The 18,296-nt window shown below is 38.0% G+C and overlaps 1 protein-coding gene across 5 annotated transcripts in view; it reads right to left on the reverse strand.

The window, feature by feature from the left end:
- The window catches only part of LOC146425326 (SMAD family member 4), a 42,442-nt gene that overhangs the window by 13,761 nt on the left and 10,385 nt on the right, over positions 1 to 18,296 (reverse strand). For 2 of the 5 annotated variants that reach the window (XM_085041621.1, XM_085041620.1), the window contains exons 3-12: positions 17,494 to 17,668; positions 17,064 to 17,093; positions 15,292 to 15,507; positions 13,460 to 13,579; positions 13,216 to 13,326; positions 11,371 to 11,421; positions 7,823 to 8,006; positions 6,736 to 6,904; positions 5,350 to 5,488; positions 1,330 to 4,168 (exon numbers count right to left, since the gene is read on the reverse strand). In XM_085041621.1, coding sequence (XP_084897747.1) covers positions 3,957 to 4,168; positions 5,350 to 5,488; positions 6,736 to 6,904; positions 7,823 to 8,006; positions 11,371 to 11,421; positions 13,216 to 13,326; positions 13,460 to 13,579; positions 15,292 to 15,507; positions 17,064 to 17,093; positions 17,494 to 17,668 — 1,407 coding nt within the window. In that variant the 3' untranslated portion in view covers positions 1,330 to 3,956. Of the gene's footprint in view, positions 1 to 1,329; positions 4,169 to 5,189; positions 5,277 to 5,349; positions 5,489 to 6,735; positions 6,905 to 7,822; positions 8,007 to 11,370; positions 11,422 to 13,215; positions 13,327 to 13,459; positions 13,580 to 15,291; positions 15,508 to 17,063; positions 17,094 to 17,493; positions 17,669 to 18,296 lie in introns of those variants that run through there. The other 3 variants (XM_085041624.1, XM_085041623.1, XM_085041622.1) reach the window with 3 other exon arrangements.

The following is an 18,296-nucleotide window of genomic DNA, read 5'->3' on the forward strand; positions in this document are numbered from 1 at the left end:
GCCTGCTCGCTCTGGCCCAGGGCGGGCTGGGGGTGCGGGACTCGAGGGCGGCGACGTCATTGCCCTGGGCAGTGCCGCTTCTGCTGCTGCGGTGTGCGGGGGCAGAGGCGGGGTTGAGCTGCTCGGAAAAGCTGATGTCACCCCTGCGGGCGGGAACACAGCTTCTACGGACGGTTCGATCACGGTTTCCATAGTAACGAGTTTTGTTTAGGAGCGACACGGAAACGAAAGCGGCTGTGAGCAGCGGCAAGGGGCGAACACAGGCGAAACGGTCGTGCCGAGGGTATCCCCGGGTATATGTATCTCCTGCCCTGCTGCGTGGGTCTGCGGGAGTGGGGCTACTCTAGCTGCCCCTCTCTTCTTTACTATCCAACAAGGAAACATCAGAGAAAAAGAAGCCGTTTTCCAGGCTCCTTTAAAACAGGCTGTAAGCAAAGTCCTATTTCAATAAACACCTTAGAAGGGAAACTGAGTCAAGGTACTGTAAGACCTATTAGCGCCATAGGGGTAAGAGAAATAAGACCTTTCTTCCAACCTTTGAAATAGGAATTGAAAAAACACTAGTTAATTCATCAATTTCTCTATTTGCAAAATTCTCCTAAGAAAAATCTATTGGAATTTTGCAAAAGGAAGAGAAAAACAGATAATTTAAGATGATTTACTGAATTAAATTCTAAAAATACCTTCTCCTGCATCCCTGTGAATAAGAAAGACCAAGGACTCTCTGCTATTCAGTGGAAGAATTCTAAAACAGGGAAAAGAACCAGCTCACCAAGACAGTTATATCTGTAAATTTAAAGAACAGCCCAACTATATTCAAAAATCAGCTGGCAGAAAAACTGGGGAACTGGAGAAACCAGCAGCTAACAATTGCTGCATCCAACCAGCAGCCAAGAATTTCTGCATTTAACAACTGCATCCAGCTCACTATAAGTTTGTTCTGTGAACACCGATGACAGGTACCCCCTAACGTGTTATTAGAACAAAGTAATGTAATTCTGAAAACGTTTGCTGTCAATCCTGGTATGTCTCTGTTCTTGACATTTACTGATAATGTATCTGAGTGTGACTGTTTGCAGACCATGGAAGAAGCCTATTCCAACAAACCAGACCTGAAGGACATGCCTCCAGAAGATCCAGACTGGGAGCTGTATGCAAACAAAAACAACTTCATAAAAGATAGCAAACAGATGACAGACTATGCAGTGACAACTACAAACCAAGTAAACCAAGCAAAAACCTTGCTATCAGATGTATCATCACAGAAAGCTGAACTGATTACATCAGTGTAAAATCTAAAACTGAGCGAAATCATCTGGAAAGAAAAAAGACTAGCAACTGTTCAAGGTAATGAAATTGAACACACTGAAAAAATCCATACGCTGCTACAGAGTATTTGAGAATCTAGAGAAGCAGCCTTTATACATTAAAAAACTCATCAAAACGAAAAAACCACCCCCAAATTAAAAAATAATTTTGCTGATTAAATAAAAAGGACAAAAAAGAAAATCTTAACAGTAGTGCCACAGAAAGAAATTAATCTGTCAAGATTTGCCCCAAAATGTGATCAGAAAGACCATCAGTTTTCTGACACAAAGGCTGAAATCAAAGAAAATGAATGGACTATTACACCAGGACAGATTATAATCCCACCTAAATGAGAACATGAAAACACTCATAAAAAAACAAAAACCTTTTGGAACACCTGAAGAGGGTAGTAGTAAAAAAGGAAGTGACTAATCTTGTGCATTCTATAACAAGCAAATGTGAAACCTGCTATAAAAACAACCCAGACATAAACAAAAAAGCTGTGTTAAGAATAAAGGCAGGGGATTTTCCTAGAGATTATTGGCAAGTAGATTCTGCTGAATTACCACATAAAAAGAATACAGGTATGTACTGGTATCAAATTGACACTTTTAGTAAATGGTCTGAAACTTACCCCTGTCACACTGATGCAGCAAGGGAGGTAGTAGGAGTCTTGCTCAACCATATAATTCCAAAGTTTGAGGTTCCTTTGAAGTTGGTCCCCAAGTGATCAGAGAAGATAGTCAACATTTGAAAATTTTTTGAAATCTGTAAATTCCCTACACACCCTAGACAAGTAGTAAGACTGAATGTGTAAATGAAACCCTCAAAACAAAAATTAATTAAATTTGTCAGAAACATCCAGGACATAGGTTCAAGCCTTGCCTATAGCCTTACTGAAAATCCACATACAACCAAGGCAGAAATGCAACACAAGTTCTTATAAAATATAGCATGGCAAGCCAAAATGAATTGTATATTACAAGAAAAATTCATATATGAGAGGATAAATTAACTTGCAGAGATATTTAACAGCTTTTAAATTCCACTTTACAGAAGCTCCAAAAATTCATTGTGTTACCCAAACCCATGGATTGGATACACCTGTCTATCTGTTCCAGCCTAGAGACTGAATCTATATTAAATAGTGAGACAGAGACCTTAAAAACTAAATGGAAAAAAACATTCCAAGTCCTGGCTACCCTCACTGAAATCAAAAGTACTGGCAGAAAACCCTGAATTCGCTACTCCAGACTTAAAAAAAAAACCTCTACTCCTGAAACAACTAAAAAACAGAAACTAACACAAATCAAGATGATATAATTTGAATTGTTCTTTTTGTGCCTGTTATCTGCACAGTTAGTAACTTTGATTCAGATTTAGCCCCAAGATTTGCATACAATTTTAGTCCAAAATATTTCCAAGAACTCTTCATAAGAACAACTTGTCAGAGTGAAATTAAATATGTGAAAATCTGGCCTGGTATGTTTTGCCACTAAATAAAGATTGGGCCTGTGCCCTTGAAACTATAATTCCAAACATAATATTTAATCACATTAAAAATTATTGAACATATTGAAAAATAAACTTCAAATACAATTTTGGCCTTATAAGAAGTCCATGATTTGTCCAGTATAGTTTTACAAAACAAAATGGCTCTTAATTTCCTACTGGCCTAACAATTATTAACACTAGTTGTTCTTATGTAGATCAGAGTAGAAAAAAATAATAAATTAGTTAAAATTTGGAAGCAGACTCAAATTCTACATCAAGTAGCTTTCAAAAAGCTCACTGAACCTTGAATATACCTTCAGTACACTTACTTCATGGCTACCGAACTAAACCTAAATAAAAAGAACTGTTCATACTACTTATATCTGTAGTTAGTCTTTGCATAATAATTGACTGTATGACACAAAGCTGTAGTTAAATATGGAGTAGACACTAGACAAGGTAAAATCTTGTTAGTCTCTAAAAAAAGGGGGGAATGATGCCAGATGATTTTTGCCTTTTTTTTTTTAATATATTTGTAGCCTTTCCAATACCTTTCCCTACCCTTTTCCCCAGCTAGGAAAACCAAACACATTCCAGAGCTCCAAGCCCCAGGGGGCACAAGGCCCCTATCCTATCTTAGTTCTTCCTGTGAACCAAGGTTGAGAACAAGGTCTTCAACACACATTTTTATAAACAAGTACAGCTAGTACCAAGGGGAGAGGGCTCCAGAGAAGGGGCTTGACCTGGGAGAAATTGCATCACCACTTGTCCTCCTAATTGGTGCTTTTTATCAACTATGCTAATTTCTTAAAATTGATAAAACTGTATTCACCCCTGTGGGGGTGGGCTTTTGTAGATATTCCTCCATAACTGCCCCTGGAGCTCCAGTAAAGATCCACTTTTATGTTACCTCCTATACTAAAATTATCTCGAGTTTCATTTCTAGGCTGAAAAAGGCAACAAACTGAAATCCAAATCCTGCATGTTCAATTTCTTTCTGCTAAGAGCAAGACGGCAAACACATTTTTAAAACCTGGTTTTCGAAGATTAAGTAGAACAAAAGGAAAATATATCTTCAGGTTATAAACAGTACTGTATTTTACAATCCATCATCCTCACAATATAATGGCCTGCAGCAGTGCAGCAGAGGGATCTCAGTCTAAAGGCTGTGGGTCTGCAATAGGCATGGTATGAAGTACTTCATCTAGAAGCTGGAGGGCACGGTGTAAGTGAATTTCAATCCAGCACGGTGTCTCTTTGATGCTCTGTCTTGGGTAATCAGGTCCCCAACCTTTTACAAAACTCATCCTGAGTATGCATAAGCGTCGAAGGTCATCTACACCAATTCCAGCAGCAGCTGACAAACCTAAACAGAAGTTTCAAGTAAATGTTCATACATGTTCTTTTATCATCTGTTTGTTTAGCCATTCCTGTTTGCTTGGCTTTCGCTTCACATAAAATTCCCTCTCACCACAGCCAAGGCCAGCCCATATTTCTAGATCTCTGCTATAATGAATGCAGCAATTAATTTGTGTTTCTTACAATCAAATTTTTTTCATCATTCTGCAATCTTTGAAGGGTGCTGAAATATAAAACTCTATAATAAAGCAGATAGGATGACACCCAATGTCTTACGTGATACAATGCACATAACCCTTATGTAGAAGTAAAAATACACTTATTCTTGATGTTTGCCAAATGCTGCATTTTTAGCATAGGAAATCAGACTGACCACCTGCAGGAAGCTGGATTAACAAACGACACTACTTACATGTAATAAAAAGGTGAATACTGCTGGCAAACTTCAAATCACCAAGTATGGCTAAGACAAAAGTTAAACACATTTCCCCAAGATGCCTTCAGCAATTTGTAGGATAGCTGGAAAGAGCCATGTGGCAATACAAGGAATACAGAAAACACTATGGCACATAAAGCAGCCTGAGACATGTAAGTACTTACACTTTTTTAAAAGTACTTAGGTACAATTTCAAGAATCTAGAATTTAGTAACTAAGAAAACTCCAGCCCAAAATAACTTAAAAAAAACCAACAAAAACAACAAAACACAAAAAACCCCACCCTCACACTCTCTTCTTCCTCTTCTCAAGAATCTTGAGTCTTCCTAAACCTAGTCAAGGACTTTGTTGCTGAGTAATCCCTATTGTTTTGAGTAATATTTTTATAAGATTGGATCTGAGCAGCCAAAAGTATCTCTGTTTAAAGTAACAGAATTATGCTATTTGATCTTGTATATAACATGCTTTCTGTTGTACTGCAACACTTCTTGCAGTACAATAAGCAGCCACTTCTGTATCCAACATTCCCTGAAGACTACAGAGTGAAAAATGGTGCATGGAACAGGTACAAAGGGAATGAATACAGACTTACCACAATGCCATCCCAGCCCCACCTTGCCCCAATCCTGCTATTTCATTCCAAGTCTGTCTGTACTGTTGCAGGGGAAGTGGGTGAATGCTGTTATGAGGGAAAGCTGTGTTATTTGTTTCCAGGTAAGGAAAAAAGGAAGCCAAGCAGTTAATGAACTTACTAATGGCTGGGGCTATTCCACCTACTGATCCTGGTCCAGGGATGTTTCCTGCCACTGCTGCAGCTTGAGCAGCAGCAGCAGCTTGGGCCGTGGCAGCCTGCTGTTGCATCTGACGATGACACTGGCGTAAATCAAACACCTTTAAATAAATACAAATATTGAACTATTAGATTTACCAAAATCAATTAAAAAAAATAATTCCTCAACTCCCAGCTCCAATAATCTAGACCTCTCTTCTCTCCCAAAACAACTTGTACAATTTCACCAAACACTTGGGTAAAAGCAAACCTTCCCTGACTAGTTTAATTTCTAACAGAAATAATCCATTAAAGCTGATTCTTAGAGACTCTTCTTATATGACATTACTGCCACTGGCACTACCAGAACCTTGGCTGAACTGAGCAGGCTACAGAAGTATCGTGTGTGGGACTGACTGCAAGATCAAAGTCTGAAGGATACTACAGGCTGATAAAACCCTAACTTTTAAATTCCAATATTTCCAGAAAATAGGCATATAAATAAAAATGGATGCCAAGTCCATCTTAACTTTGTCAGACTTTATTCTTCACCGTTTTACTGAAATGTGTTAGTCTATTTAAAAGAAATACCAATAATTGACAGGTCTGAAGTTTCAGCAGATAGTTTTCAGGTTGCTGGTATTTTATATCTTTGTGATCAGGCTTAGCACTAATATATATACACAGAAATTCTGTTCTCATACTAGAAAGCTTGTACATAGAGGTTGGTGGGGTTTCTTCACCTTCATTACACAACCTGCCTACAAAACTGAGGATTTTAAAAAAAAATTAAAAAAAAAAAAATCAATGCAAACTTCAAGCAGTTTGATTTAAAAATGTAATTTTACAAGTGTGACTTGTCCTAAATAAAGTTTCAAGTCTGGCAGAGGCACATCTAAGTAAGAACAGCCTCAAAATAATTTGTTTCCATGCAATGTTCTGTGACCTCTGGATCACTTCACGTTCATAACACTAACACACTTTAACATACACTTTACACTTCTACTGCATTTATACATTCCCAACTTTTCTTGTTTTGGAGAGAGACAGTAAAGAAACAGATAACCTATGCTAAAAATTTTTAGTAGCAATTAATTTAAACCTGTAAGGCTAAAAATAAAAAAAAAAACCTGCTATCAAGATCGCTTGTGACAAAATACAAAATTGGTTAGTTTCATAGTATCTAGATGACACTTTCAGTTTATTCAATTTAAAAAGTCATCTTAAGTGACTTGTCAAATGGAAATTTTTAGGCTTTTTTTAAAGCCAAGTTACATTTATTTCAGTGTCTCATAGCTTCCTTAACATTTACAAGACTCAAATATATGCTATTTCCTCTACAATTTTCATCTAGGAACATCAAACCAACCTTTATATATGCACTTGGGTAAATCTTGTGAACTGCATCCCCTGGTGCACGCCCTGCTTCTCTATCCAGGTAGTAACTCTGAACGAAGACTGCATGATCACTGAGACATCTAACCCACACATCACCTTCTCCTTTGCACTCCAACTGCACCCCTTTACCTATGTGCAACCTTAAAAAGAAAAACAGATTCAATGCACCTGTGTATACATACTATAAATCAGACCTTTCCTAAATAAACCAATAAACAGATCTCCAGCACTCTGCTCACACAAGGACTTGAAATTGTAGTTATTATCTTAGGTGTAAGTTAGCATTTGTTATGCAAAATCTGTAAATTAAAAAACAAAACATCTGTAATACCATGTAAAGATCTATGGGAAACACAGAATGCAGAAGCAATGATATTCGAGTTGCAACTACCACACATTACCAATACAGAGTTGGGATACCAAACACACTCAGTTCTGTTCAGAAGTGTAAAATCCCACAAGTATTCTAGAATAGAAAGTCACTCAAGTATATATACAAAGCCACATTTTAATGCAGAACTGTATGCTTGTTTGGATCACATTATAACAATCTAACATTTTGATTGTCACAATGCAACATTTCTGAAGACATGGAATAATTTTCTTCCTTTTTGTTTCAAAGGAGTGGAAAATAATTTGAAAGATTGCTTCAGTTCCACATCAAAGCATAGCATATGCATGGTGAGAATGAATGAAAATCCAACTAGCTCTCTATCAACCTTCTTTTGCCCCTTTGACAAATCCACTCAGGTGTGAAGACCTAATATTCAGCTTGCATATATAATGGCATGAGTTGCTAATTTTATCCTTGAAGGCATAGCTTTTGAAAGCAATGAAAAGCAACATGCTACTACTGCAAAGCTCTGAAGGGCTTTGTCACACAGTTAACATTTTGAATGTGTTACAGGAGTGGCCTAGAAAGATTACTCTGGTATAGTTAATTCAGTTCAAAGGAACATACCATACTTGTGATTTCAAAAGAGAGGCACACACTGAAGACAAAACAAAATATTTTCAAATACCACAGACATCTGGAGCTTTTAGGATCTGCAGAATACCTTGCCCTCTCAATGGCTTCTGTTCTATGCACGTTGGAAAGCTGGCCCAGGCAAAAACGGTCTCCTCCAGAAGGATCCACATATCCATCAACAGTAACAATTGGACAGCTTGAAGGGACCTTAAATGTTTCCCCGACTTGCACATCCATTTCAAAATATGCGATTGAACACCAATATTCTGGAGCTAAAGAATATATACAATTAACTGACTGAAAGGCGCAAAAAAACCCAACAAACCCAGACAATCAATTAAGCCGTCTGCAACTGCATTTGTCATTCAGACTAAGAGTGCACATTCACATAAGCAAGTTCAGATAGACAAAGACATCTACAAGTACAGAAAAATTCTACATGCTACAATGAACATGGGCTTGTCTTTTTTATTAAAGCACACATCAATGTGTAGAAGCCTGGGCAGTAAGGAGTTAATGCACTACTATGCCTCAAACACCGATGATTATTCAAGCAGGCAAGTTAGAACATGATGTGCCTGGAAAGGGGGGGCCTTATGAAGGTATGGCAGCACCTTTTTGGAACCAATTTTCCTGTTCAGGTCCGTGGTGAAAACACAACATACAGCACAAGCTCAGAAGTGGGGTCAAGGAGCAGGCAAGACCCATAGAGAGGGATTGAGACCACCAAAGGAACCTCAAAGCCCCCTGACCCATTTCCAGAAAGGTCCAGAAAAACAGACTGCACATGCTAACTCATTTACATGAGGAGAAAGAAACTTAATCCCAGGGCGGGGAAAAATTACCTATAAGAAGGTACCCCCACAGAGCCTGGGTGGCATCCCCAGGACACCCTGTCATCTGTATTGATGCTGGACCCAGGACTGGTGATCCCCTTTCCTCTCTTTCTGATCTCCCTCTTTATTTTTATTCTATTATTATTATTAGCATCATCATCATTATTAAGGGAGAAAAATATACCAATTTCCATGCAGAGTGCATAGTTTACTAATAAAACTTTGTGAGGGTTTTTTTTGGACTCTTTTGGCTTTTGCCATTCTTTTTTGACCACGGGCATCTACAAACCTTGGGTGCTCCCTTCTGTGTAGGGGTGGGACATAACACAATGCTAGGGTTTTTTGTAGATCTTACAAATCTTTGTACAGTTTATAATTCCAGTAAGATTTTGCAAGCCATCTACTTTCCTGCACTTTACAACTATAGCTTTAGCATAAAGAAGTAATACATATATGCCTATTTTTGGCTAGGGTAGCAGAAACTAACTTTGAAACAGATCTGGCTTAAGATAGGAGTAATTACCTCCTATCCTAAGTGAAGTCAGTTTTTTCTATCCTCCCTGCAAAGCAAACCAGATTTGCAAAGCAGGGCAATGGGGGACAAAAAGATCACATAGTGACCTTGTCTGCACACAAAGTCAGGTACAGGCTAAAACAAGGAAGTATTAAGCAAGGGAGCATAACAAAATGGTGTGCTTTAATAGCCAAGTGGTGCCTTTTAACTCATACTATTTAAAAAATTGGCTACAAAAGAAAGATGGTAGTTGGAAAAAGCTACTATGTCTACCTGGACTTCAGCAAAGCCTTTAATACTGTCTCCCATAGCATACTCCTGGAAAAGCTGGCAGCCCATGGCTTGGACAGGTACACTCCTTGCTGGGTTAAAAAACTGGCTGGATGGCTGGGCCCTGAGCATGGTGGTAAATGGTGCCACATTCAGTTGGCGGCCAGTCACTAGTGGGGTTCCCCAGGGCTCAGTATTGAGGCCAGCCCTGTTTAATATCTTTATCGATGATCTGGAAGAGGGGATAGAGTGCATCCTCAGTAAGTCCACAGACAACACTAAGTTGGGTGGGAGTGTCGATCTGCTGGAGGGCAGGAAGGCTCTGCAGAGGGATCTGGACGGGCTGGATTGATGGGCCAAGGCCAATGGTGTGAGGTTCAATAAGGCCAAGTGCTGGGTGTGGGTCCTGCACTTCAGTCACAACAACCCCATGCAGTGCTACAGGCTTGGAGAAGAGTGGAATGGCGGGAAAGCTGTCTGGCAGAAAAGGACCTTGGGGTGTTGGTTGACAGCAGCTGAACATGAGCTAGCAGTGTGCCCATGTGGCCAAGAAGGCCAATGGCATCCTGGCTGGTATCAGGAATAGTGTGGCCAGCAGGACCAGGGCAGTGACTGTCCCTCTGTACTGGGCACTGGTGAGGCCACACCTCGAATCCTTTGTCCAGTTCTGGGCCTCTCACTGCAAGAAGGACGTTGAGGTGCTGGAGCGTGTCCAGAGAAGGACAACAGAGCTGGTGAAGGGTCTGGAGCACAAGTCCTATGAGGAGTGGCTGAGGGAGCTGGGGGTTTAGCCTGGAGGAGGCTCAGGAGGGACCTTCTCGCTCTCTATAACTCCCTGAAAGGAGGTTTTAGACAGATGGGGGTCAGTCTCTTCTCCCAAGTAACAAGTGATACGACAAGAGGAAATTGCCTCAAGTTGTGCCAGGGGAGGTTTAGATTGGATATCAGGGAAAATTTCTTCACTGAAAGGGTGGTTAAGCATTGGAATGGGATGTCCAGGGAGGTGGTGGAGTCACAATCCCTGAAAGCATTCAAGAAATGACTGGACATGCTTAATGCAGTAGGACTTAAACACAACAGCCTGATAAGCCAACAGGAAGAAGAGCTCTTCCTGTGCTGTAAGTGGTACTCATTCATTATAAACAGCAGCACCCAACAGTACACCTATTTGCCTTAAGAAACTGTTCTGGTTTTATTAGAAAACAATACACAAAGGTGCCTAAATTCCTTTAAGTTTTTTTATCTTCAAATAAATACTCATGTCTCTGAGGACTGAATAGGATGAAATCAATAGGGTGAAAGAGACATACTAAATAATGTGAAATACAGTTCAGCTACAGTTAATTTCAGCCAGCAATAATCAACATGTTTATTTTTGGTATGGATTTAGTCACTAGCCAATGAATAAACAAGTTAAACTTTTAGGCTTTTCAACTATGCAGATCTCCCTAATGCAGGCAACAGCCTTGCTGTTGTTAAAAACAGAATATCACCTTGCACCTACATGAGAGCTAGCCTGTACCACAAGACCTCCTTGGCTCCCTGAACTGTTACCATTAATGAAGACTCTTGGAAAGTACAAGCTTTATGCAAAGGTCCAATGAGGAACTTCAGCACCAAAATGCTAAGCAGCACAATACCTATCTTTCAGGGCATCTGGCTGTAATAATGGACTAGATTATGGATCCAAGAGAACTTTGGCATGACCTAAGCTCCAGGATGTTTTTAAGCAGGCAAAAAGGACAACTACAGGCACCCTGCAAAGTTCAGGATCAAGGACCTCCAGGGTAGGCACCAGCTCAGTGTGGGCTTGAGGGTTGCAATCTTTGACTTAGGCATTTCAAATAAATTCAGTTCACAGCCTATGCCACCATTCCAAGAGATGTCCAAATTCAAAACAAGACAATCACAAAATGCTTCCTCTTCTTTGGAATATATATCACTCAAATTTCAGAGTACTTGATACAAAATTATAAGCTTCCACAATATTAGCATTACATGTTAGATTTTACTCACCAGGATGATTTGATATAGGAGGCTGGAATGCAAGTTCATTGTGAACTGGCCCTTTAAAATAAAACATGCCATTTGTTTTACATGAGGAAAAATAATGTTTTCTTACTTAGCTTGTTTTCCTATTAAAAAAAACACTTGTGAGGATGCCCGATGTTATAAATCCCAGTAATTTCTGAATCAATTGGCCAAATCTGACAGGGGATAAAAATGCCCACAGAAAAATTACATTCTCAGAGGTTTCCTAAAAATTGAGAAGTTGAGTAAAGAGCTCCATTAGTATCCCAGGAGGAAAGGCTGCATGCTGCTCAAGCTGGACCCAGCTCCAGGAGAGAAGAAAAACCAGATATAGCATTGAGATGTAAGAGAAATAGGACTTCACATCTGCCCCCATGTTGTGCAAGGAGAGAATCAGTGTATAGAGGCATGTGATACAAGTCTGTCAGAAACCACACTTCATTAGTTTCATCAATCACAGAACAAGTTGCCCAGCATGCTGTGGACTTGAACATAAGAAACACACTGAAGATGGAAAGAAGCCCTAGAGAACTCATTTTCTAAGAAAAAAAAATACAATGAATATAGTCTTGGTATTAGTCAGTTTAGTCTCTCGACGTTTATGAACTAACTAGGTCCTTTACAGGCAGCAGAGAACAAGAAGGAAATATTTAAACATAGTATTATAAGTAAGAGCAGCTTTTGCAACAATATTTCAAAAGAAACACAATGCTGGTAGGTGTCAAAACATGCGACTTTCTGAAGTGAGAGATGGCAGTAGCCTAGAAAAGCTCTATGTAGTACCACCAGCCAGTTATAAATAATAATTATGGAAAGATACATGCACTGAAAAACATTTATAGAGTATCTACAGCACCACCAAAGTTTTTTTACATCCTGGTATTTCTGACAAACTAGATGACAGATGAAGTGGGATCCTAACAGACCAAAATAATGAAACTTAATAACTGTATCTAAACCACAATTTTCTCAATAGAGACAAGCTGAAAAGTCACTCTAATATTAACTCACAGTTTATTTTCCCCTCTGCTAACCACGACTGCTGCAAACAGGTGAGCTGGTTAAGTACTATATTAGAAGACAAAGAACTGTTCTAGCTTTTTGCCACAAAATTTAGAAAAACTTTAATTTGGGTGTTTTTTTCCCCACTATACTCTTATAATACATATATTGTGCTAGACACACTAGCAGTTTGATCACTTTTTTCCTTCCCATCTCTTGTACATTAAAACAAGAGATTGCCACCCTATTTCATAGATGAAAAAGATTTTCAAGTTTGTGTGCTGAATGTACTCATGAATCAGGCTGTGGCCAGACCAGTTTATTGACAAGTACTTTACTGCACAAGCTTTCACAAGGTTCTTTTTAACTGGCTACTGTACATGGACACACGTCTTCCAAAGCTTAGTATGACTTCAAAATTTTCAAAAAACAGGCAAGAACTTCCAAGTTTTGAAAGAAAAATATGCAAACAACACATTCTGGATCAACTTCCTTTCCTGCAAAGGAAATATTTAGTACAGGATTGCAAAGCCTTAAAAACAGAGGTTTAGAAAGGAAATGCTAGTTTTGTTAGGTATGGTAAGACATGTATAACATAGACAGTATCACTATAGCTATCTGAGTTTCTAATCTTTGCTGCTTTAACAGAGGAAAGTCCATCAGGCTTTTATACTTAACTGTCAGAAAATACTAAACACAGTAATGGTAGGTCTGTATTATTAAAAAAACAAATTAAGAAAGGATTTGGGGGTAAACAGTAATCACAAATGAACCTCCACCATTCAACAAAATTGAAAATTAAGTGATCTGGAAATCTGCACTACTTACAGTAATGCCCAGGATGCATAGGTGGATGATGTTGAAGATGGCCGTTCTGGTGGTGAGGTATGGTAGGTGTGTAGGCTGCCGTCCGACTTCCAGTCCAAGTTGTAGTACTATCTACAAAAAGAAAGGAGTGGTTGGTTTTAAAGGGATTTTTTTTTCTGCATCTCACTTTTAATCCTCTATTTCTCCTGACATTTGGAAGCTGGTTTTACAAAACTAAGAAGAGTGCACATATGTATATACTCACTGTGATGGTAAGTAGCTGGCTGAGCTGTAAACCCATTCTGCTGAGTTCCTGGCTGAGGCCCTGAAGCAATCTGTAAGAGTCCATCACTATGGCTACCTGTCAATATACTGGTAGGTTGACCTGGTAAAAGAACACACTACCTATTCATGAACGTTCCAAAATTTTAATTAAGAGCTCAGCACTACTGGGTAGGAAAATACATCCAACTAAGGGCACTGCAATACAGAGTTCCTAGAAGTTTGGTTTCAGTATTTTTTTCCATCCACCAGAGTGTCATAGGGAAACTTGAAGCAAGATGCTCTGCATCAGCTAATTTTGACTCTGACACCCTTAATATTTTAAGGAGTAAAAGTATGCAAAGAAACATGTTTATCAAGTACATCTTTGTTTTGTTCACATCTCATTTTTCAGTTTGAAAGGAAAGAAGAAATGTCAGTTATTACTGAATAACATAGCTGGAGTAGATTTGGTATGAATCCAAACAGGCCAGCAGCAGGTCCAATAAGTTGTTTATTTTCAGCATGTTATAACTACTGTTCCTAAGGAGAACACTCATTTGTGTTCATCCAAAACATACTGAACAGTATTTTTATAAATATTTCTTGAATAGAGCTGCATATATAACTGGATTCCTTCCTGAAAAAGTTGCTGGGCTTTTTTCTTCCCACATAAGTATTTCAAGAATTATCTAAGCTTTAAAGTAAAACTACAGATACTTCAGAACAGGTTAACAGAATTTGATTTTAAAAGACTTCAGCTCAGCCATTAACACTAAACTGATCAGCAGTTTCACAAGTGCGCTTGTGCTCTCAAACCGATGTGGGCTAGCAGAACATTGAGAACTTGAACTAAAACCTAAAAATGAGCTTTTTTTTCTTGTCCACTTGGCTCCAACAATTATAACACTGATGAGAAAAAGTTATCGACAATAAACTGTTGTGCAGAGGCAATACAATTAAACTGCCTATCCTTTTTTCTCTGCTGGAGACAAATATAGACACTATATCTCAGCTTGGCAAAACCATCATTAGCTTTATCAAAAAAGTTGACAGCTAAAATTCAAGACATTATAAAAACACCATGCCACCATAATTGAGTATGTGAAACCTCTCCAAACTTCAGGGTTTCCCTACATTAGGGCTGCAGGACACTGCACACATAATGCTTTACGGTCCTGCTGGAGTGAAATGCGAGGTTTGGTGTTGGCAAACCATACTCTTCCACTTGTACCAAATACACACAAAAAAGTAACAAAAAACTTCAATGCAGCACTTCCACAGACTCATGAAAATATTAATTAGGGTTGTCATTTTGGTAGTAGAGTGGGCCATTATAAAAATAATCAAGTTAAAACTGGAAGATACATATTTTTCAATTGTGGAACACTAAAGAATTGCCTTAAAACATCTTGATACTGCTACCTTATAGCATATCTGTTTGTTATCCCATTTGTTGTTGCAATAAAATAATAAAATTCTTCCATTTTTACCATAATTAATCAAACAATAGCCATGATATTTTGTTATTGGCCAATTGTTTTAATGTTGTGTTACTGAACCTTTGGCATATTCAAGAGTCTTGTAACAGTCATGTAGTGTCAGTCTCATTGAAAAAAGACTGGGCCACCAGGAAAAGTTATTCAAATTATGCTCCAAGTTAAAACCTTATGCTAATGCTTATGAGACTGCCTAGATCATATTGCCACACACTTTTACCAGTGTAGTGTGGCAGCAGCACAGTTCCAATACAAGATCTACTTTGTCAAAAATCAGTGGTTATCTTTGAACTTTCACATTTTCAGAGTTTAGTATTTCATATAATCTCAATCTTACTTGTTGAAGCCACAGGAATGTTGGGAAAATTAGTGGTACTGGTAGTGCTAGCCTCAGTAGGAGCTAACATGGCTGGGGTGCTATAAGGCTCTGTAGATGCCCTGTTACTTGGTGGATGCTGGATGGTTTGGACTGAATGGCCTTCAGCAGAAGACAATGATGGCTGCCCCTCGTAGTCATGAACATATTCATCTTTCACCAACATACTTGATGGAGCTGGAAGAAGCAAACAGTTAAACATGTAAAGCAAATCTATTTTCAGGATTTAACTACAAATTGTGCTACAATGTTCAAGCAAAAACAATGCCATTAAAACTAGTGGGGGGAGAATTTAACCTATTGCTAAAGCACTCCACTAAATTACAAATAAATACTTCAAGCCAACAGCAAGAAATTTTGAAGCATAACTAAATAGAAAAGCAAACTGTTTATTTTGCTTACTGCTATCAAACAACCAGTTTAGTCCCACAATAGTAGACTCCAATAGCATTTTGATTTCTAGTCCATCACTGTGTGATTGGACACTTAATAAAAGGGAAGAACATGCTTTTTGTAAAGCACCTAAATATATGTTAATGCAGTAGTTAACAAACCAATTCCTAGTAAACAAATAAGAACATAAATAAAGCTCCTATGAAAAACAATTCATGAACACAGTACATAAAAAACTTCATGTATCCCTTAAATGATTTTAAGCAACTCTCATCCAAATTGAATGTGAATTTGATGTTTCTAGTCAAAGACAACTCAATACTACTCCATATTTAATAAAGTAGCCACTAATTCAGAATATTCCACATACAGTGTAAGGAAATTACTGCCATTGCCACTACAAGAATTTATTTCTATATATCCTATTGAGCATCTTTAAATAACACACTACATTAGTTCCCACACTCATTTTTAATGCAGACTTAAATATAGTAAAATCTGACAGTATTTTTTTTTTTGTTTCCTGCTGCAAAAACAGTAGCATAACATGAAAACATTTATGTATTAAACTGCTGGCTAGTAAGCTTTGATTCTGTAAAAAGGATCATTTTTCAGAAGACATGTAACAATTAGCAGAGATGAGCAAACAAGATAAAGCTTGTGAAGTTAACAGTTTGTTGGGTGGTTTGAGGTTTTTTTAAGTTGTCTTTGCTAAAAATATTGGATTACTCAAATTTCTCTCTCTATGAATTTCTTCCTGAAGGAAAAAAAAACCAAACAGTTTTGAAATAAAGCAGTTACCAGTTGCACAATCTCACAATTTCTGAATAATGTTCATTGGAGATTTAATGTCCAATTTCTCTCAAGTTTCAGAGACAGCAAGAATATTAGACTCCTTCATTCAATTGCATATTAATTACAGAACTTATACTATTTTCTTGTTAAACTACTTATTACATCATAAGCATCTATTATTCCCAGTTCAATTAATTAGCATATCATACAGATGCCCATGGTTTTGGGTGTCTGGGTTTTTTTATTAATTAGCAGCATTCAACAGTGACAGTTTTGTTGTTCGGGGTTTTTTTGAGGGGCTTATAAGTTGCAAGCAATGAAAACAGAACATACAAACAAGCTCAGCTGAAGCCTCAATTTAAAGAATTTATCATGCCTCTTATATGCTACTTAGCTGGTTTTTCCAAAACCAGAGAGAAAAATGCATTTTCATCTGCTCTCTATACTCCCTCCCAAGGAGAAACAAAGGAATAAACTGTGTACATACTGAAGAATTTAACGCAGTTTGCGCCCATAGAAGTGCAATAGTAAACAGAACTACTTACCAGAACTCTGTAGTGTCAGTCCCGAGAGATCTTTAAAAAGAAAAAGGGGCGTAGAAAATTATATTCAGAGATCTTCAACAACGTTTGAATATTAAATTTATAACCTTTACAGATTGGTACTACAGATTCTACATATTATACCCCCTCTATCTCAACACAAGTTCAATGCTAAATTATTCCTAAGATACACATTAACTGCAAGAACTGTGTGCAAAGCCAACAGAAAGGTTTAAACAAAAGCCACAAATTGTTCTTTTACATTTGGAATAAAAGAATAATTCCATTAAGAAGATGGACAAGAGTATATGAGAGTAATTTATAATTAGATCATTAAAAGTTAATGTTTTTAATTTAGGCCTGAATTTTCTACACTCAAAAATATTTTACGTTTTATTCCCACTGTTCCATTTTAAATCAAGTGTCTACTTACCGATGCCAGGCGATACTACACGCTCATAATGGTAAGGATTTACACAGACACTGTCACATTTTAAGTCAAAAGCATACTGACAATATTTAACATGTTTGAGTTCATTTTTATGAAGATCAGGCCACCTCCAAAGACGAGCATAAATCACATGAGGGAATCCCTTGCGACCAGCCACCTAAAAAGTAAGACACAAAAGTTGATTGGGAAAGTAGCAACACATTTCATTTTACTTAGTGAGGAGCAAAGCTGGAAGAGGACAAACAACAACACAACCTCTCTCCATCATCAAAACATGGGGAAAAAAAGGTGATGCACAGTTTACCCAAGTTCTGTACTCAACAGAAATAAATCTCTGTTAGGGTTTTGATATGGTTAAATCAACACTGTGATTCTTAAGAAAAAAATATTGGATACAAAATGGCAGAAGCGGAATTTGTGCTTAATGTAGTATGTATGTTCACCTTCCCCACTATGGATGACTAAGGAGCTTTGCCCCAGAAGAGGAATGAGGCTCTAAGCTACACTATAAGGAATTTACAAGTAGAAAAATGCCAATCCATTATAATAGAAAAAAAAAAAAAACAAAACAAAAAACCAACAAAAAAACATTTAAAAAATGCTTATAAGGTAGACAGAAAGCTAGCCAAACATGACATCTGCCTCGGAACAAGGAAATTGCAACCCAAGCTATACAGGTACTGAGTACTGATGATATAAGGCTAACATAAATCCTCAGTGCAGACTCCTTGGAGTACCTTCTTAGAATAGGTCTGTCTTTATACTACTGACCAACACAGAGCTAA

Source organism: Lichenostomus cassidix, chromosome W (assembly GCF_008360975.1).
Source record: "Lichenostomus cassidix isolate B80296 chromosome W, HeHo_3.0, whole genome shotgun sequence".
Lineage (NCBI taxonomy): Eukaryota > Metazoa > Chordata > Aves > Passeriformes > Meliphagidae > Lichenostomus > Lichenostomus cassidix.